Source organism: Oncorhynchus tshawytscha, linkage group LG06 (assembly GCF_018296145.1).
Source record: "Oncorhynchus tshawytscha isolate Ot180627B linkage group LG06, Otsh_v2.0, whole genome shotgun sequence".
In the NCBI taxonomy this organism is placed as follows: domain Eukaryota; kingdom Metazoa; phylum Chordata; class Actinopteri; order Salmoniformes; family Salmonidae; genus Oncorhynchus; species Oncorhynchus tshawytscha.
In genome coordinates this window covers 19,221,660-19,247,261 of record NC_056434.1, presented here as the reverse complement: position 1 = coordinate 19,247,261, position 25,602 = coordinate 19,221,660, and the positions used below count along the sequence as shown (strand labels likewise).

The 25,602-nt window shown below is 40.7% G+C and overlaps 1 protein-coding gene across 1 annotated transcript; it reads right to left on the bottom strand.

The window, feature by feature from the left end:
- Positions 1 to 496: 496 nt before the first annotated feature.
- Positions 497 to 25,435, bottom strand: LOC112252210 (ran-binding protein 3). Its single transcript, XM_024423246.1, has 16 exons — positions 25,384 to 25,435; positions 12,842 to 12,897; positions 12,627 to 12,663; positions 8,112 to 8,198; positions 7,945 to 8,022; positions 7,714 to 7,779; positions 7,424 to 7,519; positions 7,142 to 7,239; positions 5,400 to 5,485; positions 5,211 to 5,286; positions 4,977 to 5,073; positions 4,708 to 4,832; positions 4,392 to 4,512; positions 4,033 to 4,175; positions 3,512 to 3,698; positions 497 to 3,026 (listed from the first exon to the last, which is right to left on the bottom strand). Exons 1-16 carry the CDS (start codon positions 25,403 to 25,405, stop codon positions 2,974 to 2,976), a joined length of 1,428 nt encoding a protein of 475 aa, XP_024279014.1. The 5' UTR covers positions 25,406 to 25,435; the 3' UTR covers positions 497 to 2,973.
- Between the last annotated feature and the right edge of the window lie 167 nt (positions 25,436 to 25,602).

Sequence of the window (25,602 nt, the reverse complement as noted above, 5' to 3'; positions counted from 1 at the left end):
ATAGGTGGTAAGCAAGCCTTTCCCTCGTAAGTGGGCCTGTTTGAAATGAATCTGCTTTTTTTCAGACAATTCCAACGACTATTAATGCAACACTCCCGATCCCTTGAGTATCTCTGGCATACCTACTCTATGAACACACCTGCGTTGTATTGGATCAATCACAACAAGCAGCAATGCCACTACTGTAAACTATCACCTAATATATTGAAGTTAATGGCATGTTAAGAGGCCAATGCAGATGACATGTTCCTATGAAAACATATTCCAGTCACAGTTACAGTATGAGACAGATGCTCTTGTACAATAGCAGCAAGGGCGCATCCATGTCAACTAGGTTTCATAACATGCTCTTCACTCGACTTCCATTCAAAGATGGACTGTTTTGATCTCGATCTAACAGAATATCAATATTGACTTGTATAGTGATAGGAAATGCAACAAAATAGCACCAGGTTATGGAACAACAACATCTAGGCATAACAAAAAAACAACAACAAAACAGGTAGATGTTTTAAGGGAACTATAGCAGACATGACAGAAATTTCAGCAAAAAAAATAGAACATGAACAAAAGTGTATATCAGTCTTACAGTCACTCCCCAACAAATAACCATCAACGACCCCAATGTAAACAACATTCAACACTTCATTATCAACCACCTTTGCCAATTAATCAATGGACAGCCCCAGTTCATGTGCATTTACGAACATTAAAACAATTCATATTGATGGGAGAAATATCACAGAGAAGGAAAAGTGCTGAAGAACGTCGGCCCCTGGCCCTTTATATAGAGACAAGTTGCCATACATTCATGTCCAGGGCCCAGTTTCTTTTTAAGTTATCTAGATTTTACCTATCGGATAAGATTAAATGCATAGAAATAGAATGAATAGAATGGACAAAACATTGACTTGAATGGGGACTTCCATTCTATTCATTCTATTCTTATCTGATAGGCAAAACCCAGATAACTTTTTAAAAACTGGGCCATTAGGAATAGTCCTGTTTGTAGCTACACAAGCAGAATGTGAAAAATGGAGAGAACACAATTTTACGGAGCACATTACACGGTGAGGTTTCTATAGACTGCAGGGAAGAAGAGTACTAAATAAGGAGTTGTCCTTTTTTTACACTTAAAAGGAGTAACCTACTCACAAACTATATTTTGGAATTTGTTTCATTATCAACAGTGAAATGACAATTACCTAAATAAAGTTTGAGTGGATTATTCCTTTAAAGGCTGCTTATTCAATAATATACATTACAGGATTTATACATTTTAACCAATAATATGTCTACTTGCCTGTTTTTTTTTGTTTCAAACTTTTCTTAGTATACTTTTTGTTAGTTAAAATACATTGTTTTCACATCAAAGGCTTGTAGTAAATGAAAAAGTAGAACGCTATAATACAACTTAGAAATATTACTCATTCCAACGATGAGGAAGAAAAAGGCTTAAAACAAGAGGAACTACACTTCACTGAAGAAAATATTACATTATTCATCTACGTCTCTTTAAGGGCTGTTTGTTTTAAATACACCAGACCAGAGCCATCTATTTAACAAAGGAATAAATAGAGGGCTCAGCACCAGACTATTGGTGAAAAATACTGTACCCTGTGTGCGTAGTACCACCTGTTCCAATGTCTATAGCTCTTTGAATAAAATGGCAGCATTCGCTGTTCTGAGAGTACATGTGCATTTTGTAGGGTTTTGATGTCAAACAAGTTTAGGACAGATGCAAATAATGACATGCTAGATACACCAAATGCCAACACCCTAACCTAAAAGTGATTATATGGGCCTTTCTGATCGCATGAAAAAAATAGGGATTTTGTTGTTGTTGCAATGGTCTTATATGATTCTGAGATCGTGGATGTTATACACAAAGCCTTGTGATTGGAACTTATTTAAAACTAATTACATAATTGTAAACCACTCAAACATAGAAAGGGTTTCTTCCATATATGTATATATATTTGAGAACATATATATTTATCTGATCTATCTAAAAAATGATTATATATTTGAAACAAACAAATCTAACGGCTATATTCAGGGTAAACTTTGGGGTCATGGTGCAAACCTGTTGTAAAATTATCAAATCCAACAAGCTTTCTTATTTACAGAATTAGTTCATTTTCGCATGAATTTCAAAAGCAAAGTCGATAATATTAACTATCAATAAAACCGTAATGTACCAGTAATAATAATAATCATGAACACAGGTAAATCCCACTATTTAATTAAATATTTTATGGCTACGAACATCGAAGCAGGTGTTTGCACAAGGGATTTTAAATTCAACCGATTTGTGGTAAAAAAAATAAATGACAATGTGGACGACAGACTAAAAACTAACAGTGGCCAGAGGTGGTATTGATGGACTAATCCTAGCTAGAGTGTGTGCAAGCATTTTGCCTTAGAAAAATACAACTTGAAGTAAGAGTTCAGACACTCTTCAATGACAAAACTCTGTGAAATAAAAAAAAGACTTTATAAACAAATATTTGCTAGGCAACTCAATCTTTACCTCGCTGAACAAAATACAAGCCCCACTGAAGTGCCTGAGGTCTGTTCTTTTGCAAGGTGGTTAAAGTCCCACTTTTAACAGCAAACTATTTAGAATGTACTTATATCAGCTAGAGAAGAAAACTGCTTTCTCGTTCCCTCAGACTCATCAATATGATGAGCATCCAATTAACAACCCCCCCCCCACTCCCCCCAAAATCCAGTTCTAGAGGTAAAAAAAAAGAGAAGACAAATACTAAACAAAAAAGACCATCCATCCCAGATAAACTGTGAATCCAGAGTATGAACTGCAGAGTTAACTTAGTAACACCTGCATAGGATCCTTCCTGGCGCTCGACTGTGACCTCAGACCACTGGGGAGATGCTGGCCTGAGGTGTCCATGGAGGGGTCTGTAAGGTGGTCCTGACTGCAGTGCGTGAGCCGATGAAGGGGGGCAGGTGCTATGAAGACCCACTCCCACTGCCAGTCCCGCAGGACTGGGCCTCTGGACCCTCTGGGGAGAGGAGAGACAGGCCTGGTGAGTGATAGACTAGGGCAGTCCAATCAAATAGTGTTTTAAATTACATTATTGGGCTTTTTGAATGGGACAGATATGTTTTGCTTGCATGAAATAAGGGAAATCCAAGACACTTCACAACATCCAAGGAAACAGTGCAAGGGTCCTATTCAAAGACACCAAGATTACTTCCTTGAACCCCCCAGATCACTTCCTTGAACCATCAGCGAGGGTGTCGAAGGTCACTTACTTGGACCTTCAAATGTTTGTTGGACCGTTAGGGGGAATGTCCAGATAACATTCTTGGACCACCAGACAACTTTTCTCAGATCACTTCCAGATAACAGTTTTGGACCATTAGTTTGTGTCCAGGATATCATTAGATCACTTTTTTGAACAATCACAGTAAGAGGTCTTAAGATCAGTTTGTGGTGATTGGAAAAGTTGGGTTAACAGCTAGGCTAAGGGGTTATATAGTTTACCTGTAGTGTTGGCAGTGGGTGTGAGCGGTTCGTCCTCATCACTATCCTCCCCGTTAGACTGGGGATGAGGGATGTGGCCATCTGGGATGGGGACCCTGGGCTCTGGCTCTTGGTCTGAGCGGCTCCGCAGGGCCAGAATACGATGGTGCAACGCTGCGTACAGCTGCCCTGTGTCCTTAGAGCTTGCCTGGAACATAAATGACACATCAGCACTAAACTGGATGTTCTGGAAATGTTAGATATACTCAACATCTATTACCACTGTCAGTGTCATTACTATGTAATAACCAGAGCCATGTATTTAGAGAGTTGGGCCAATGCGGTTTCTGCGTTTTGATGCATTTACATGACACTTCAACATTCTATGGCAGCCATGTTAGTTCCCCATTAACATTACATGGGGAATATTTAAACTATTCTTTGTAACTGAAGGCATTATAACAATATTAAACATTCTAAAAGTTGGTCAAACACTCTTAAATATATATCTCTAGTAATAACTAATGTGGTCTTTCTCATACCGATATGAGGAAGACCTTGACCCCCTGGTCCTCAGTGTCCATGGCTGTAATGCGGACACTCTTCTCGCTGGCCTTGTCCGTCTGCATTTGTGGCCACAGTTTGGTGTTGAGGATCAGACGCAAACTGCCCTGGGTCCTCATCACTACAGCACAGAAAACAATGTATAGAATAACCAATGTAATACCTTCAAATGGGAGTTGCATTTTGACAGATGTACAAAAACAACTCCATAGAATCATACGATACAATCCAGGGCAGTGTGGCATGACAGTAAAGTGTATTGAGATTTTTAAATTAACTAAATTGTTGATATGATTTGATTCATGACTAATGATTAATTCATGATTAATGACTGTACCCAGCCTGGACTGTAACGATCCCTCCTCTGTGGAAGCCATATCATTGAGCCTTAGCAGTCCTCTGCCTCTCTCAACCCAAGACTGGGAAGCTTTGTCAAACACAAATAACTTGCACTGGACCTAAGGTGACAAAAAAACATGCCACTGTCAGAGAATGACCACGGACCATTTCAGCCTATTTCCAACTGTCTGGGGAGACATGTAAACACAAAACTATCAATCAACAATTGCTCAATTTCTTGGTGAACTACAAACATTCTCTGACATTGAAATCAAGCAATTAAACACCTAACACGTAGGATACCTCTTGCATACCTGAAGAACGTTACTCTCCGACTCCTCTCCAGTTCTGACCTCTACTTTCTCTAACAAACACCTCTTGGCTGTGGCTTTGGTGTAGGCTGCCGCCGACTCCTCCAAAGACTCTGTCACATTGTTATCTGTAAACAAGAGAACCAAAACAGCATTCAAACACTGTCACATAGTAGGGGCCTGAAAAAAGCCAGGTGTTTCCTTCATTGCATTGCCATTACATAAGCCTCTTAACATTCATTTCATATCCAGTATGGTCTTTATTTACTCACCTTTATCAGGGCTGCTGTCTTTTGACGGGAGCTCACAGGGCGGGGCGGTAGGGGGATCTCTGCTGCCCTCGGCTGCTTGTTCACATTTCAACGGACTCTGCAAAACAAGAATGTTATACAACATGCTTTAACACAACTTTGTGGATGCCATCATTAGTTGGAAGAGGGACAAATGGTAGAAAAAAAACTGTGATAAAAGATGACTAGATTAGCCTCACAAAGAGCAAGTCTTACCAGGACACGATCCGACATGTTCTGTCCAAACACAAACTTATCCCCGTCATCAGCCTTGTTCTCAGCCTTCTGTAAGCTGGGTGGGAAACATACAGGAGAAGGGATTTTAGATAGGGGAGATGAAAGAGTAGCCTAATAAAACAGATGACTGATCATATCCATTGTAGACAGAATCCATAAACGGCTAACCTGGGAGTGCTTCTGTATTGTAGGAAATAATTGGTTTCCCCTGATTCTGCTGATGTAGAGCCTTTCTGTTCACTGCTTTGCTCAATCTAGACCAATGGAGAAAAGGGTAAGGATCAGACACATAACAAAAAAGGAACAGATCAAAAGAATGTAACAAAGCTTGCAAGGCCACAAGAGGCTGCTATATTGTGATTTACCCACACACCCAGTGGGCTGTTGTCAGGTATGAGGCAAAGCCCAGAGCACTTCACAACATCTTTGAAAAGTATTCCATATCACATGCACTTTAGTTAACTATTCAAGGTCAGCTTGGCTCTGACATTCTGGCCAAATACAACTGTGTATTCCACAGGAGGATCAGTTTTCCCTCCTCCTGTCCTGCTCTCATCCCTCTCGCTTTTCTTCTCCTTGAAAGAAGATTAAAGCAGCGAGAGACAGTCATGAAAATTCCAAAATGAATGTTCAAGCATAAAACCTGCCTTTGTGTCTTGTCCTGTTGTGTTTTTTGTTGTTATGAACTCACTTGATAACTATATACAGTACTTGTCAAAAGTTTGGACAGACCTACTCAAAAATGTATCTTTATTTGTACTATTTTCTACATTGTAGAATAATAGTGAAGACATCAAAACTATGAAATAACACATATGGAATTATGTAGTAACCAAAAAAAGTATTAAACAAATCAAAATATATGCTATAGATTCTTCAAAGTAGCCACTCTTTGCCTTGATGAAAGCTTTGCACACTCTTGGCATTCTCTCAACCAGCTTCATAAGCAGTCACCTGGAATGCATTACAATTAACAGGTGTGTCTTGTGAATTTGTGGGATTAATTTACTTCTTAATGCATTTGACCTAATCAGTTGTGTTGTGACAAGGTAGGGGTGGTATACAGAAGATAGCCCTATTTGATAAAAGACCAATTCCATGTTATGGCAAGAACAGCTCAAATAAGCAAAGAGAAATTACAGTCCATCATTACTTTATGACATGAAGGTTAGTCAATCCAGCAAATTTCAAGAACTTTGAAAGTTTATTCAAGTGCAGTCGCAAGTAACAGACACATCTCAACATCAACTGTTCAGATGAGACTGCTTGAATCAGGCCTTCGTGGTCGATTTGCTGCTACTAAAGGACACCAATAATAAGAAGAGACTTGCTTGGGCCAAGAAACACAAGCAATGGTGACACTATCAGTGATTTATTTAGCTTTCAAGACACACTTAACCAGCATGGCTACCACAGCATACTGCAGCAATATGCCATGCCATCTGGTTTGTGCTTGGTGGGACTATGATTTATTTTTCATGGCTGTGTAAGGGCTATTTCACCAAGAAGGTGAGTGATGGAGTGCTGCATCAGATTACCTGGCCTCCACAATCATCCGACCTCAACCTAAATGAGATGGTTTGGGATGATTTGGACCGCAGAGTGAAGGAAAAGTAGCCAACAAGTGCTCAGCATATGTGGGAACCCCTTCAAGACTGTTGGAAAAGAATTCCAGGTGAGAGAGATGCCAAGAGTGTGCAAAGCTGTCATCGAGGCAAAGGCTGGCTACTTTGAAGAATCTAAAATTTGTTTAACACTTTTTTGGTTACTACATGATTCCATATGTGTTATTTCATAGTTTTCATGTCTTCACTATTATTCTACAATGTAGAAAATAGTAAAAATAAAGAAAAACCCTTGAATGAGTAGGTGTGTCCAAACTTTTGACGCCCTTTCACCTCTCAGCCTACCTGTGACGTGGTCGTGTCATCACACTTCTCTGTGTTGTTCTGGGTAACTGGTAAACCCTCTGATGACCTGTCCACTCCATTTGTACCACTGTTCAACCCTATCAGGACCACAAGAAGAGACTGGTTGGATTTCTTTCACCTTCAACAAATGTTTTGTCGAAGCACATTGAGATGAAAGGAAGCTGAAGGAGAATGGCCATCGCAGAACAGAACAAAGTAGTACAGCTGTTTGTTTGAGAGGATCTGAAGACTAAGGTTAATCCGTCCTGAAAGTGTGCTTACCGGTCTGGGTTAGTGATTTGGTGGCCAGAGGGGCCTGCAGTACTGCTGGTCGTAGTACACTGCGCTGCTGCTCCTTGGGTTTCTGGCTTGGGACACCTGCAAAACATTATACTTGGACTAAATATAAGGCTCTGGACAGACCAAAGCCAGACAAAGAAGGGCCATCTTTTTGCACTCTTATTGTGATGTTTTGTACATTGTGTTTATGCCTGTTACGGAGCCTGTATACTAGACCCCCAAAACCCAGCCTTGGGAACGAACATGACATTGACTCGAGAGAGGGCACCCACCTGCACTAGGAGCCTGTCCATGGATCAGGGTGGGAGGCTTCAGGCGAAACCCAACCGTTTTCTCCTCTGTTGACATGAGAACAGAGAAAGAAGGAGAAAGAGAGAGGGAACGTGAGATAGCTGGAAGCTAAGCCAGAAATTTGTTTATAAAAAAATTGGATTCTTCAAGGGTAGTTTTCCTTATCATGCAAATATCAACTAGGTTGAAAAGGAGATCTTAAGATAACTCACCAGGTTCTGAATCTGAATTATTATTTCCTGTCGGGGACTGACAGAAACTGGATGGCATGAACACATTGTTCTTAGAAACTGCATAAGACAAAGATAAATAACATGAGTACACACCCTTTCTCCACAAACTATGGAAAGTTGTTTAATTAAACAAAATGTACCATTACCTGAATGTGCGGGTGGGAACTGTGTTAGTGACGATGTCCTTTCCCTCTTGGCCGGGGGACAGTAACTACTCTCATCTTTATCAGAGTCTGGAGGAGACAGAACGAGCAAGATTAGCAAAGTAACTATACTGAACAAAAATATACTCAACATGTACAGTCGACGTAGGAAGTTTACATACACCACAGCCAAATACATTTATACTCAGTTTTTCACAATTCCTGACATTTAATCCTAGTAAAAATTCCCTGTCTTTGGTCAGTTAGGATCACTACTTTATTTTAAGAATGTGAAATGTCAGAATAATAGCAGAGAGAATTATTTCTTTCAGCTTTTATTTCTTTCATTACAGTCCCAGTGGGTCAGAAGTTTACATACACTCAATTAGAATTTGGTAGCATTTCCTTTAAATTGTTTAACTTGGGTCAAACGTTACTGGTAGCCTTCTTGCTCGCACATGCTTTTTCAGTTCTGCCCACAAATTTTCTATGGGATTGAGGTCAGGGCTTTGTGATGGCCACTCCAATACCTTGACTTTGTTGTCCTTTTAAACCATTTTCCCACAACTTTGGAAGTATGCTTGGGGTCGTTGTCCATTTCGAAGACCCATTTACGACCAAGCTTTAACTTGACTGATGTCTTGAGATGTTGCTTCAATATATCCACATAATTTCCCTCCTCATGAACCATCTATTTTGTGAAGTGCACCAGTTCCTCCTGCAGCAAAGCACCCCCACAACATAATGCTGCCACCCCTGTGCTTCACGGATGGGATGGTGGTCTTTGGCTTGCAAGCCTCCCCCTTTTTCCTCCAAACATAACAATGGTCATTATGGCCAAACAGTTCTATTTTTGTTTCAACAGACCAGAGGACATTTCTCCAAAAAGTATGATCTTTGTCCCCATATGCAGTTGCAAACCATAGTCTGGCTTTTTTATGGCGGTTTTGGAGCAGTGGTTTCTTCTTTGCTGAACGGCCTTTCTGGTTATGTCGATATAGGACTTGTTTTACTGTGGATATAGATACCGGTTTCCTCCAGCATCTTCATAAGATCCTTTGCTGTTGTTCTGGTATTGATTTGCACTTTTCACACCAAAGTACGTTCATCTCTAGGAGACAGAACGCGTCTCCTTCCTGAGCGGTATGACAGCTGTGGGTTCCCATGGTGTTTATACTTGCGTACTATTGTTTGTACAGATGAACGTGGTACCGTCAGGCATTTGGAAATTGCTCCCAAGGATGAACCTGACTTGTGGAGGTCTACAATTTTTGTTTCTGAGGTCTTGGCTGATGTCTTTTGATTTTCCCATGATGTCAAGCAAAGAGGCACTGAGTTTGAAGGTAGGCCTTGAAATACATCCACAGTAGAGGTCGACCGAATAATCGGAATGGCCGATTAATTAGGGCCGATTTCAAGTTTTCATAACAATCGGAAATTGGTATTTTTGGACACGGATTTGGCCAATTTTTTTATTTAATCTTTATTTAACTAGGCAAGTCAGTTAAGAACACATTCTTATTTTCAATGACGGCCTAGGAAGTGGGTTAACTGCCTCGTTCAGGGGCAGAACGACAGATGTTCACCTTGTAAGCTCGGGGGATACAATCTTGCAACCTTACAGTTAAGTAGTCCAACGCTATAACCACCTGCCTCTCCTTGCACTCCACAAGGAGACTGCCTGTTACGCGAATGCAGTAAGCCAAGGTAAGTTGCTAGCTAGCATTAAACTTATCTTATAAAAAACAATAAATCAATCGATCATAATCACTAGTTAACTACACATGGTTGATGATATTACTAGTTTATCTAGCGTGTCCTGCGTTGCATATAATCTGACTGAGCATACAAGCATACAAGAATCTGAGTGGGCGGTGGTAGGCAGCAGCAGGTTCCTAAGCATTCATTCAAACAACACTTCCGTGGCTGTTGTCGTTGTGTTACTGGTTCGAGCCCAGGTAGGGGCGAGGAGAGGGACGGAAGCTATACTGCTACACTGGCAATACTAAAGTGCCTATAAGAACATCCAATAGTGAAAGGTTAATGAAATACAAATGGTATAGAGGGAAATAGTCCTATAATTCCTATAATAACTACAACCTAAAACTTTTTACCTGGGAATATTGAAGACTCATGTTCAAAGGAACCACCAGCTTTCATATGTTCTCATTTTCTGAGCAAGGAATTTAAACGTTAGCTTTCTTACATGGCACATATTGCACTTTTACTTTCTTCTCTAACACTTTGTTGATGCATTATTAAAACCAAATTGAACATGTTTCATTATTTATTTGAGAATAAATTGAATTTATTGATGTATTATATTAAGTTAAAATAAGTGTTCATTCAGTATTGTTGTAATTGTCATTAATACAAATAAAAAATAAAAACAGGCTTTTTTGGTCCTCCAATGATCTGTATCGGTATCAGTGTTGAAAAATCATAATCGGTCGACCTTTAATCCACAGGTACACCTCCAATTGACTAAAATTATGTCAATTAGCCTATCAGAAGCTTCTAAAGCCAAGACATTATTTTATGGAATTTTCCATGCTGTTTCGTGGCACAGTCAACTTAAGTGTATGTAAACTTCTGACCAACTGGAATTGTGATACAGTGAATTATAAGTGAAATAATCTGTCTGTAAACAATTGTTGGACAAATTACTTGTTTCATGCACAAAGTAGAGGTCCTAACCGACTTGCCAGTTTGTTAATTAACAAGAAATTTGTGGAGTGGTTGAAAAACGAGTTTTAATGGCTCCAACCTTTTTTTTCTTTTCTTTTTTTTTTAACCTTTATTTAAGTAGGCAAGTCAGTTAAGAACAAATTCTTATTTTCAATGACGGCCTAGGAACAGTGGGTTAACTGCCTGTTCAGGGGCAGAAAAACAGATTTGTACCTTGTCAGCTCGGGGTTTGAACTTGCAACCTTCCGGTTACTAGACCAACGCTCTAACCACTAGGCTACTCTGCTGCTGCCCATACACCTAAGTGTATGTAAACTTCTGACTTAAACTGTAAAGTGTTGGTACCTTGTTTTATGAGCTGAAATAAAAGATCCCAGAAATGTTCCATACGCACGCAAATATTGATCTCAAATTTTGTGCACAAATATATATATGCACATTTTAGTCACCGACTGTTTACATTCCTATTAGTGAGCATTTCTACTTTGCCAATATATTCCATCCACCTAACAGGTGCGGTATAACAAGAAGCTGATAAAACAGCATGATCATTACACAGATGCACCTTGTACTGGGGGAAAAAGGCCACTCAAAATGTGCAGTCATCACACCACACTGCCACAGATGTCTGAAGTTGAGGGAGCGTGCAATTGGCATGCTGACTGCATGAATGTCCACCAGAGCGGTTGCCAGAAAATATAATGTTCAATTCTCTACCACAATGTTGTTTTAGAGAATTTGGCAGTACGTCCAACCGGGCTCAGAACCCCAGACCACGTGTAACCCCACCAGCCCAGGACCTCCACATCCAACTTCTTCAACTGAGGGATCATCTGAGACCAGCTACCCTAACAGCTGATGAAACTATTGTTTTGCACAACTGAAGAATTTCTGCACAAACTGTCAGAAACCATCTCAGGGAAACTCATCTGCGTGCTCGTCATCCTCGCCAAGGTCTAGACCTGACTGCCTTTCGGCAATGTAACCGACTTCTGTGGGTTACTGGCACGCTGGAGAAGTACGCTCCTCACACAGATGAATCACGGTATAAACTATACCGGGCAGATGGCAGGCAGCGTGTATGGCGTCGTGTAGGCGAGCTGTTTGCTGATGTCAACGTTGCGAACAGAGAGCCCCGTGGTGGCGGTGGGGTTATGGTATGGGCAGGCAAGAGCAACAGACAACGAACACAATTGCATTTAATCGATGGCAATTTAAATGCACCGTGATGAGATCCTGAGGCCCATTTCGGCGCCATTCTTCCGCCGCCATCACCGCATGATAATGCTCGGCCCCATGTCGCAAGGAATTCCTGGAAGATGAATATTTCCCATTTCTTCCATTGCCTACATACTCACCAGACAGTCACCCATTGAGCATGTTAGAGATGCTCTGGATCAATGTGTATGACAGCGTGTTCCAATTCCCGCCAATGTCCAGCAACTTCGCACAGCCATTGAAGAGGAGTGGGACAATATTCCACAGGCCACAATCAACAGTCTTATCAACTCTATGCGAAGGAGATGTGTAACGCTGCATAAGGCAGATGGTGGTCATACCAGATACTGACTGGTTTTCTGATCCACACCCCTACCTTTTTTAAAGGTATCTGTGACCAACAGATGCATATCTAGATTCCCAGTCATGTGAAATCCATAGATTAGATCATAATTAATTAATTTCTATTGACTGATTTCATTATATGAACTGTAACGCAGTAAAATGTTTGAAATTGATGCGTTTATATTTTTGTTCAGTGCAAAATATAAGACAGACATTTTCAATTTTCCAAAGTACCAGAACCTGCTTGGTTACCCTCCTCATCCTTACCTTCTCCATCCTCCGCACTGGACCCTTCTACTGATCTCTGTTAAGGGTTTGACAGAGAAAGATGGAGATAGAGGAAGAAAGATAGGAAGAACATAACAGACATTCAGACAGGAAACCGAGGAAATTATCCAGCCAGTGTGAAGGCAAGTCCGCTCCATAGCATGCCGTCACACTGTTTACATTTTCAGAAGAGGTATGAAAAGAGTGTTTCTCACCTTCTGAGCTTTATCTTTCTGGAACACAAACACTGGTGGGGCTATGGCATGCTTCTCTGTAAGAGAAATCAGATGTGTCACTGTTGGAGATCTCATTTTGCACATCTTTGGGCAAAAGCTTTATGATGGATGTCTCTTCACTATGTCTATAAAAACACCTCTCCTACTATGAGCCTTGTCTGCATTTCTAGACTACAAATATTACCAGTAGAATTCTACAGAGCTGACAGAGACACACAGGTTAGGCCAAAGTGAAACCATGACAAGTTTTGTTCAACTGTGCACTTACTTCACCTTCCCCATAACACAATACACCTCAGGGCTCAAGCATCCAAGTCAGTGTAAGTGGACTCCCCTGTCAAGGTCAGTGCCCACAAAGCTTTTGATAGAACCTCAGCCAGGACCTAGTAAATCTTTTCCCCAAGCTATAATTAGAACTCAAGTCATAACTTAATTGAGGAGGCTCTACCCACCGGGCAGATGACAATTCAATGTCTATTCCATAGCGGTTCAATGTCATTTTGTTGAAATGATAAATCAGTAATGTGTATAAAGGAGGAAAGCACCCATTTTAAAGACAATAAAATGACAGAAAGAAAGCTGTTGAACTATGGTGAAAGTGAGATGGTCACGGTACGTGAAAATGCAGAACAGAAAGGGCAGCAAAGCCTGATTTAGAAGGCCGAGAAGGCAGATGTGCCGAGCTACTGACACTGAACAGTAAAAGCTGATATTAAGCAGATACAGTACCAGTCAGAAGATGGTCATATTTTACCAAACAAGTCCATATTATGGAAAGAACAGCTCAAATAAGCAAAAAGAAACAACATTCCATCATTACTTTAAGACATGAAGGACAGTCAATCCAGCAAATTTCAAGAACTTTGAAAGTTTCAAGTGCAGTCGCAAAACCCATCAAGTGCTTTGATGAAACTGGCTCTCATGAGGACCGCCACAGGAAAGGAAGACCCAGAGTAACCTCTGTTGTAGAGGATAAGTTCATTAGAGTTACCAGCCTCAGAAATTGCAGCCCAAATAAATGCTTCACAGAGTTCAAGTAACAGACACATCTCAGCATCAACTGTTCAGAGGAGACTGTGTGAATCAGGCCTTCATGGTCAAATTTCTGCAAAGAAACCACTACTAAAGGAAACCAATAAGAAGATGAGACTTGCTTAGGCCATGAAACACGAGCAATGGACATTCGACCAGTGGAAATCTGTCCTTTGGTCTGATGAGTCCAAATTTGAGATTTTTGGTTCCAACCAAAAAAAAGATAGCTTTTCAATATGTAGGCCCAGTAAATCAAATCGAATTATATTTGTCATATGGGCCAAATACAACAGGTGTAAACTTGACTGTGAAATGCTTACTTATGAGCAACAATGCAGAGTTCAAAATTAAGAAAATTAGCAACAATTAAATTTAAAAAATGAGGAGTACCGCGACCGAGTCAATGTGCAGGGGTATGAGGTAGTTGAGGTCATATGTACATGTAGTTAGGGGTAAAAGTGACTAGGCAATTAGGATAGATAAAACAGAATAGCAACTGTGTGTATGAAGAATGTGAAAGTGTGTCTGTGTGTGGCATCAATATGCATGTTTGTGTGTGTGTGTGTGTGTGTGTGTGTGTGTGTGTGTGTGTGTTTTAGCTTGACGGTTTGTGTGGTTATTCGTCCCCGGCTGAGGCAAAAGGCTTTGTGATGGCTTGGCATTGCTCATTTGCCCTCCAGGTGTGAAACATGCATGGTGGATGCACACTGCAAGGCCTTTGACGAGAACTTTTGCATAATTACATTGAGGGCTCCAACCACACTAGTGCTATTATCTGTGATATGGCAATGAAACATTCCCCTTTTTCTAGCAATGAAACATTCCCCTTTTTATGAAAACCAAAAGGACACAATGGATTTGCTTCGTCACAAAATAAACTTGATGGCATTTTTACTTGATCATATTAATGAAGTGGATAAAACAAACTTCACATCTTTGATTTAATAAAAATGTGTCACAATGCTGGGTTAAACTTGATATATCCTTCACACTCTAGTCTATATTTAGCCTGTTGAAATGTACTCTATAGCCTTTCTGACTAGGCTAGTTATTTCAGTGTCTTCATACATACTGTACGCTGAACAAAAATATAAACACAACGTGTAAAGTGTTGGTCCCATGTTTCAGAAAAAAAAAGATCCCAGAAATGTTCCATACGCACAAAAAGCTTATTTCTCTCAAATGTTGTGCACATCCCTGTTAGTGAGCATTTCTCCTTTTCCAAGATAATCAATCCATCTGACAGGTGTGGCATATAAAGAAGCTTATTAAACTGCATGATCACTACACAGGTGCACCGTGTGCTGGGGACAATAAAAGGCCACTCTAAAATGTGCAGCTTTGTCACACAACACAATGCCACAGATGTCTCAAGCAGGAATGTCCACCAGATCTGTTGTCAGAGAATTGAATGTTAATTTCAATACCATAAGCCGCCTCCAACATAGTTTTAGAGAATTTGGCAGTATGCCCAAACGGCATCACAACCGCAGACCACATGTATGCGTTGTGTGGGTTTGCTGATGCCAACCTGCCCCATGGTGGCAGTGGGGTTATGGTATGAGCAGGTATAAGCTAAGGACAATGAACACAATTGCATTTTATTGATGGAAATTTCAAACCACAAAAATACTGTGATGAGATCCTGAGGCCCATTTTTTTTAAGGTATCTGTGACGAACAGATGCATATCTGTATTCTCAGTCATGTGAAATCCATACATTGTGGCCTAATGAATTTATTTCAATTGACTGAATTCCTCATATGAACTCTAACACAGTAAAATAAATTAAATTGTTGCCTTTATATTTTTGTTCAGTATAACCTAATCTACTTCATGCAGCATATAGCCTCAGCTCTTTACCATGAGAGAATAACTTATCTAGAAATCAGTGAGGTCACACTTGCTCACATTACCGGAACTCGGGTGTTGGACAAGATAAAAAGGCCTGCACAATATTGCACCTAAACTATCTTTAACAAGGCAAAATTATTTGGAAAAAACGTACAAAGATCCACCTCGGACCAAAACATTCTCATTAAATCTCATTAAAGTAAGATCGAGAGCAACCTGGTTTTGCTTCTGGGTCCCCTACCCACTGAGCATAAAGGCCTCACCCATCTCCACTCACCCTTGTCCTTGTCCATGCTGTCAATTTTGATCCCTACCTCTGGCTCTAACCATCACAAACTGAACATCTCACATTCTTCCTGCTAAGAACAGAAGGAAAATAAGATGAGTTTCAGCAAGGGGAACAAGTTGTCGAGACCAAAACACCTGATTATTCTTCTCATTTGATTGAAATTAGAAACGGATAGAAATGAATGATGTGTGTGATAGGCTTCGTCCAATGACTGTCGCAGATTCAAATAGCAAACACGTCTCCTATGACCTCGTGCATCTGACGAAATGAGAAAGGAATCCAGGCCACAGAAGAGAAGTGAGAGGGTTTCACAAAATGGAATGGGAGTTCCAGTGTCTGTCAATGGAGCAGCTGTCAAATAGACTAACTCCAGAGAAACACAGTGACATTCTGGAGCAAAGAGTGGCTATAGGTATTAATCTCATTAGTCTTCTAGCTATTCACATAGGGCCTACTGTCTAAGCCTCTTATTTTGAAGCTAGCCATACGACCTTCAATTTCACATCTTAAATCTCACACATTTGAATGAACGAGCATGCACTGAGGAGAAGTGTTAAAACAAGTCGTAGTATTTTTTTGATGGTGAAATCAGAACGAAATACAGAGTAGAGAGCCAGTTGAAAGTTTGGACTTCCGGTGGCTGTGCTCTTATGCCTAGATCAAATAAAAATAGATTTGTATTGGTCACATGTGCCGAATACAACAGGTGTAGACTTTACAGTGCAATGCTTACTTACGAGCCTTTTCTCAACAATGCAAGGTTAAAAAAATAAGACAAATATTCCGAAAGAAAAAATGTAATTGTGACACAAAAACAATAACGAGGCAAGAGAAAAGGAGAACCAAGTCAATGTGCAGGGGTACGAGGTAGTAGAGGTAGTACAGTATGTACATGTGGGTAGGGGTACAAGTCACTAGGCAATCAGGACATATAATAAACAGAGTAGCAGCAGCATATGTGAAGTGTGAACGTGTGTCTATGGGTGTTTCTCAATATGATACTACCGTAATCCACACTCATGCTCCAAGTGCATACTCCGAGGACATTCTCGGGTACGTTTTTGTGAGGACGAGAGTGTGAAGAACGCATAAAACATTACAGTAGTGGGAGTGCTTCTCAAATGTATTACCTCACGCTGTATCTCCACATTCACTGAACCTTCTTCCAGCCAGGACAATGCCACAATAGAGACAAAACAAAATATACACAAAGCAAATGTTTTACCTCATAATTATCAGCTAGATATACAGTACCAGCACACGTACTCATTCAAGGGTTTTTCTTTATTTTTACTATATTGTAGAATAATAGTGAAGACATCAAAACTATGAAATAACACAAAAAAAGTGTTAAATCTAAATATATTTAAAATGTGAGATTCTTCAAAGTAGCCAACCTTTGCCTTGATGACAGCTTTGCACACTCTTGGCATTCTCTCAACTAGAGGTCGACCGATTATGATTTTTCAACGCCGATGCCGATACCGATTATTGGAGGGCCAAAAAAGGCCTATACCGATTAATCGTCCGATTTAAAAAATATATATATTTGTAATAATGACAATAACAACAATACTGAATGAACACTTATTTTAACTTAATATAATACATCAATAAAATCAATTTAGCCTCAAATAAACAATGAAACATGTTCAATTTGGTTTAAATAATGTAAAAACAAAACGTTGGAGAAGTATACGTGCAATATGTGCCATGTAAAAAAAGTTTACGTTTGAGTTCCTTGTCGGAACATGAGAACATATGAAAGTTGGTGGTTCCTTTTAACATGAGACTTCAATATTCCAAGGTAAGATGTTTTAGGTTGTAGTTAATATAGTATTTATTGGACTATTTCTCTCTATACCATTTGTATTTCATATACCTTTGACTATTGGATGTTCTTATAGGCACTATAGTATTGCCAGTGTAACAGTATAGCATCCGTCCCTCTCCTCGCCCCTACCTGGGCTCGAACCAGGAACACATCGACAACAGCCACACAAGAAGCAGCGTTACCCATCGCTGCACAAAAGCCGCAGCCCTTGCAGAGCAAGGGGAATAACTACTCCAAGTCTCAGAGAGAGTGACGTTTGAAACGCTATTAGCGCACACCCAGCTAACTAGCTAGCCATTTCACATCAGTTACACCAGCCATTAGGCTGATAGACTTGAAGTCATAAACAGCGCTGTGCTTGCGAAGAGCTGCTGGCAAAACGCACGAAAGTGCTGTTTGAATGAATGCTTACGAGCCTGCTGCTGCCTACCATCGCTCAGTCAGACTGCTCTATCAAATCATACTTAATTATAACATAATAACACACAGAAATACGAGCCTTTGGTCATTAATATGGTCAAATCCGGAAAATATAATTTCGAAAACAAAACGTTTATTATTTCAGTGAAATACGGAACCGTTCGGTATTTTATCTAACGGGTGGCATCCCGAAGTCTAAATATTCTTGTTACATTGCACAACCTTCAATGCTGTGTCATAATTATGTAAAATTCAGGCAAATTAGTTTAGCAATGAGCCAGGCTGCCCAAACTGTTGCATATACACTGACTCTGCGTGCAATGAACGCAAGAGAAATTACACAATTTCACCTGGTTAATATTTATTTTAGCTAAATATGCAGGTTTAAAAATAGATACTTCTGTGTATTGATTTTAAGAAAGGCATTGGTGTTTATGGTTAGGTACAGTCGTCCAACGACTGTGCTTTTTTCGCAAATACGCTTTTGTTAAATCATCCCCCAGCGTTGCATTGATTAAATGCAATGCAGGACACGCTAGATAAACTAGTAATATCATCAACCATGTGTAGTTATAACCAGTGATTATGATTGATTGATTGCTTTTTATAAAGATAAGTTTAATGCTAGCTAGCAACTTACATTGGCTTCTACGGCATTCGCGTAACAGGCAGGCTCCTCGTGGAGTGCAATGAGAGGCAGGTGGTTAGAGCGTTGGACTAGTTAGCTGTAAGGTTGCAAGATTGGATCCCCCGAGCAGACAAGGTGAAAATCTGTCGTTCTGCCCCTGAACAAGGCAGTTAACCCACTGTTCCTAGGCCGTCATTGAAAATAAGAACGTGTTCTTAAACTGACTTGCCTAGTTAAATAAAAGGTCAAATCGGTGCCCAAACATACCGATTTCCGATTGTTATGAAAACTTGAAATCGGCCCTAATTAGTCGGCTATTCCGATTAATCGGTCGACCTCTACTCTCAACCAGCTTCATGAGGTAGTCACCTGGAATGTTAATTTGTGGAATTTCTTTCCTTCTTAATGCATTTGAGCCGTTGCGACAATCAGTTGTGTTGTGACAAGTTAGGGGTAGTATACAGAAGATGGTATTTTACCAAATAGCGCTAAGTCCATATTATGGCAAGAACAGCTCAAATAAGCAAAGAGAAACACATGAAGGTCAGTCAATGCGGACAATTTCAGGAACTTTGAAAGTTTCTTCAAGTGCAGTCGCAAAAACCATCAAGTACAATGATGAAACTGGCTCTCATGAGGACCACCACAGGAAAGGAAGACCCAGAGTTACCACTGCTGCAGAGGATAAGTTCATTAGAGATACCAGCCTCAGCTTGCAGCCCAAATAAATGCTTCAGAGTTCAAATAACAGACATATCTCAACATCAACTGTTCAGAGGGGAAAGCGTGAATCAGGCCTTCACGGTCAAATTGCTGCACCACTACTAAAGGACACCAATAATAAAGAAGAGACTTGCTTGGGCCAAGAAACACGAGCAATGGGCATTAGACCAGTGGAAATCTGTCCTTTGGTCTGATGAGTTGAAACTTTATATTTTTGGTTCCAATCATTGTGTCTTTGTGTAGGTGAACGGATGATCTCCGCATATGTGGTTCCCAATACACACCCCCAGGCTGTGTAAGGGCTATTTGATCAAGGAGAGTGATGGAGTGCTGCATCAGATGACCTGGCCTCCACAATCACCTGACTTCAACCCAAATGAGATGGTTTGGGATGAGTTCGATTGCAGAGTAAAGGAAAAGCAGCCAACAAGTGCTCAGCATATGTGGGAACTCCTTCAAGACTGTTGGAAAGGCATTCCAGGTGAAGCTGGTTGAGAGAATGCCAAGAGTGTACAAAGCTGTCATCAAGGCAAAGGGTGGCTACTTTGACGAATCTATAGCATATATTTTGATTTGTTTAACACTTTTTTTGTTACTATATGATTCCATGTGTTATTTCATAGTTGATGTATTCACTTTTATTCTACAATTTAGAAAATAATACAAATAAAGAAAAACCCTGGAATGAGTTGGTGTGTCCAAACTTTTGACTGTTACTGTATGGAAGTCGTAATCTAGCTAGCTAGTCAATAATGACCTAAAAACCAATGTTATCAAAGGTAGATGTCCATTTTTGGTTAGCTAGCTAACAATTATACGTGGCTATCTGGCTAGCTAACACTAGTAGCTAGACCAGTTAGCTCTATTGACTTAATGTTGGTTTACGACCTACACACACTACAGTGGGTATTGTAGGCAGGTAACCATGCCAAAATTAACACAGCATGTATTTATTAACATATTAAGATACAATATTGTAGTCAGGCAACATTTAAGATGTGAATAGGCAGAATTCCATTCCAAAGTCAGTGTGTATTTTCTCTCGCTTCAGCTGAAATAATGGCTGCCATTGATTTCAAGAAAATGTTGGTCATTTTTACATGGTTTTGTCATATTTCTTTGCATAATTTCCATTGAAGGTTGCATCGATTCAATCTTCAAAATATGTACAAACGGAGTACGCATTTGAGAAGTGCCCTCCGTGCTCCATTTCGCATACTTTGATTTGGACTCATACTCCCACCCTCTCATGCTCGGAGCATGGTAGTATGCATTTTGAGAAACACCCTGTTTGAGTGTGTGTGGGGTCAACACACACGTGTGTTTTGTGTGTGTGAGTGTAAGGAGTGTGTTGGAGTGTCAGTGTAGTATGTGTGAGTGTGCATAGAGCCAGTGCAAGGCTGTCAGTGCAAAACAATTAAGATAAAATGTATAATAAAGACCGACAGTGTCATGGCATCAATGCCGAGTAATACATTTTGCAGTGTCTAGCTCATCCATGTAGTCCAAAATTATTCCTGGATTTGTGTGCAACAAAATTCAACAATCACCTTTTGCTACCATTTCTGTCAAGTCTACACTTACAGTTTTATGCAAACGACACACAAAATGCACTGCTTTTGCAACACAATGCTGCAAGGCAAACGCAGCGTTCCATTGGAAATGAATGTACTGCTGGTGTACCAAAACGCAATGACACTGTTTGTCTGATCGAGGCATTATGTGCAGCTGAGTAGATTGCACATTCAAGCGATACTGTTCAATACTGGCCCTGCTCAACAAGATATCTATTCACATTGGGATAATTGTTCAAATTTGGCATCATCGCTCAGCCTGGTCTCAGACTAGATGTAACATAGTAAATGTAAATCAAAGACGCTAAAATTAGTATGATATGTTACGTTTGGTACAGTTACATAAGACAGACGGTTACTTACTTAAGGCAAGAACGAAAGTTGGATGCGGAGCGGGCGTATGACGTGAATGTCTAAGTTGCGAGTTCCTTTCTAATCGACCTGGCTGGGGTATCCTGGAAGGATATTGATCTCATCCCGTCAGTAGAGGATGCCTGGATATTTCTTAAAAATGCCTTCCTAACCATCTTAAATAAACATGCCCCATTCAAGAAATTTAGAACCAGGAACAGATATAGCCCTTGGTTCTCCCCAGACCTGACTGCCCTTAACCAACACAAAAACATCCTATGGCGTTCTGCATTAGCATCGAACAGCCCCCGTGATATGCAGCTGTTCAGGGAAGCTAGAAACCATTATACACAGGTAGTTAGAAAAGCCAAGGCTAGCTTTTTCAAGCAGAAATTTGCTTCCTGCAACACTAACTCAAAAAGTTCTGGGACACTGTAAAGTCCATGGAGAATAAGAACACCTCCTCCCAGCTGCCCACTGCACTGAAGATAGGAAACACTGTCACCACTGATAAATCCACCATAATTGAGAATTTCAATAAGCATTTTTCTACGGCTGGCCATGCTTTCCACCTGGCTACTCCTACCCCGGTCAACAGCACTGCACCCCCAACAGCAACTCGCCCAAGCCTTCCCCATTTCTCCTTCTCCCAAATCCATTCAGCTGATGTTCTGAAAGAGCTGCAAAATCTGGACCCCTACAAATCAGCCAGGCTAGACAATCTGGACCCTTTCTTTCTAAAATTATCTGCCGAAACTGTTGCAACCCCTATTACTAGCCTGTTCAACCTCTCTTTCGTGTCGTCTGAGATTCCCAAAGATTGGAAAGCAGCTGCGGTCATCCCCCACTTCAAAGGGGGGGACACTCTTGACCCAAACTGCTACAGACCTATATATATCCTACCGTGCCTTTCTAAGGTCTTCGAAAGCCAAGTCAACAAACAGATTACCGACCATTTCGAATCTCACCATACCTTCTCTGCTATGCAATCTGGTTTCAGAGCTGGTCATGGGTGCACCTCAGCCACGCTCAAGGTCCTAAACGATATCTTAACCGCCATCGATAAGAAACATTACTGTGCAGCCGTATTCATTGATCTGGCCAAGGCTTTCGACTCTGTCAATCACCACATCCTCATCGGCAGACTCGACAGCCTTGGTTTCTCAAATGATTGCCTCGCCTGGTTCACCAACTACTTCTCTGATAGAGTTCAGTGTGTCAAATCGGAGGGTCTGCTGTCCGGACCTCTGGCAGTCTCTATGGGGGTGCCACAGGGTTCAATTCTTGGACCGACTCTCTTCTCTGTATACATCAATGAGGTCGCTCTTGCTGCTGGTGAGTCTCTGATCCACCTCTACGCAGACGACACCATTCTGTATACTTCCGGCCCTTCTTTGGACACTGTGTTAACAACCCTCCAGGCAAGCTTCAATGCCATACAACTCTCCTTCCGTGGCCTCCAATTGCTCTTAAATACAAGTAAAACTAAATGCATGCTCTTCAACCGATCGCTACCTGCACCTAACCGCCTGTCCAACATCACTACTCTGGACGGCTCTGACTTAGAATACGTGGACAACTACAAATACTTAGGTGTCTGGTTAGACTGTAAACTCTCCTTCCAGACCCATATCAAACATCTCCTATCCAAAGTTAAATCTAGAATTGGCTTCCTATTTCGCAACAAAGCATCCTTCACTCATGCTGCCAAACATACCCTTGTAAAACTGACCATCCTACCAATCCTCGACTTTGGCGATGTCATTTACAAAATAGCCTCCAATACCCTACTCAACAAATTGGATGCAGTCTATCACAGTGCAATCCATTTTGTCACCAAAGCCCCATATACTATCCCACCATTGCGACCTGTACGCTCTCGTTGGCTGGCCCTCGCTTCATACTCGTCGCCAAACCCACTGGCTCCATGTCATCTACAAGACCCTGCTAGGTAAAGTCCCCCTTATCTCAGCTCGCTGGTCACCATAGCATCTCCCACCTGTAGCACACGCTCCAGCAGGTATATCTCTCTAGTCACCCCCAAAACCAATTCTTTCTTTGGCCGCCTCTCCTTCCAGTTCTCTGCTGCCAATGACTGGAACGAACTACAAAAATCTCTGAAACTGGAAACACTTATCTCCCTCACTAGCTTTAAGCACCAACTGTCAGAGCAGCTCACAGATTACTGCACCTGTACATAGCCCACCTATAATTTAGCCCAAACAACTACCTCTTTCCCAACTGTATTTAATTTTAATTTATTTATTTATTTTGCTCCTTTGCACCCCATTATTTTTATTTCTACTTTGCACATTCTTCCATTGCAAAACTACCATTCCAGTGTTTTACTTGCTATATTGTATTTACTTTGCCACCATGGCCTTTTTTGCCTTTACCTCCCTTCTCACCTCATTTGCTCACATTGTATATAGACTTGTTTTACTCCATGTGTAACTCTGTGTCGTTGTATCTGTCAAACTGCTTTGCTTTATCTTGGCCAGGTCGCAATTGTAAATGAGAACTTGTTCTCAACTTGCCTACCTGGTTAAATACAGGTAAAATAAAAAAATAAAAAATAAAAAGTTCGAATCTCACCACAGACAACATTAGCATTTTAGCAACTTGAACTACTTTTAGCATCTACTTAGCATTTAGCTAACCCTTCCCCTAACCATAACACTTTTAGATAACCGAATCCAGCTAACGTTAGCCACCTAATACGAACAAATATGAAAATTATTGCACTCACTACTGTAAGTCGCTCTGGATAAGTGTCTGCTAAACGATTCAAATGTAAAAATGTAAATGTAATTCATAACATATACATTTTGCAAATTCTTAACATAAGATTTGTAATTCATAACATAACACAATTTGTAATTCAGATCATACGCATGGGTGATACACATCCATAAATGAATACATACCAAGCAAAACGTAACATATACTAAACGCTCTGAGATAAGTACAGAATAATACGAAATGCTCTGAGACAGGGCTGCATTGTTAGCTACATAAAAATGGATTGACTTGATCCTATATATCAAAGTCATTCAAATCCATATAGCTAGTGTAGCACGTTGCTAATCCTGTTATGTCACTAGGCTAGTACAGTACATTTCTTACGCTTTGAATTTGGAACATGTAGTCTGTAGGGCCTAACGTTACAATGGGTCAGACACCTTGTAACCTCCGGCAATGAGCAAGAACAAGAAGGACCTAGTTCTGAACTTCTATCTGTAAGCAGCACTGCCATGCAAAACACTAGCTACGGTCGGACAAAGCCATTGTTGCCTGCGTTTGCCATTAGCTAGTTTTTGAACATAGTAGATCAAGCAACATGGAGATGGTGGGAGGTTTTAAGGCTATTCGAGGAGACAAATTCCACCCGGTGTTTCCCACATGTGACCCAGATGTGATTTCTATTGTTCGTGAGTATTTAATTAGTTTGCTTTTGTTGTCTAGTTAACTAACTACAAAAACATGCTGATATATTGGTAGGTAGCTTATGTTAGCTAGTTCTGTAAAAATGTGATATTTTCAAAAAGTTAACTGCCCCTCCCCTCCCCCGGTTGTGCCATACGGTTCGGACCGCCGCCCCCCACTCCACATCCCTGTAAAATATAGCCAGCAAAGGCCGGGGATCTAACGTAAGCTAATGTTTAGTCAAACTGCTGCCTCCACATCGAGCTGCAAACACAACGGAGCATTCCCTGCACATCTGCTGACAGTCCCGAAGCTGTCTGGGCAACATTCACTCGCTATTGTGGTTCATTCATTAGATTTGTTTATCTTTCTCCCTGAGCGATTCCTTACCTTCGTTTGCCAGGTCCGCCATTTTACTTCCTTACTGACACCCACAATACTCAGCGGTAGACATGCGCGTTATGGCTGGACAAATAAATGTTACTACCTCTAGGGGGAGTCATGTTTACACGTTTGTGCAACAAAACAGAAATAGTCCCCACCGCCAATTTTGTGCTGTGCTCTGTAGCCCATCATAAAATAAGTTTAAGCATAATGAAACATCACACT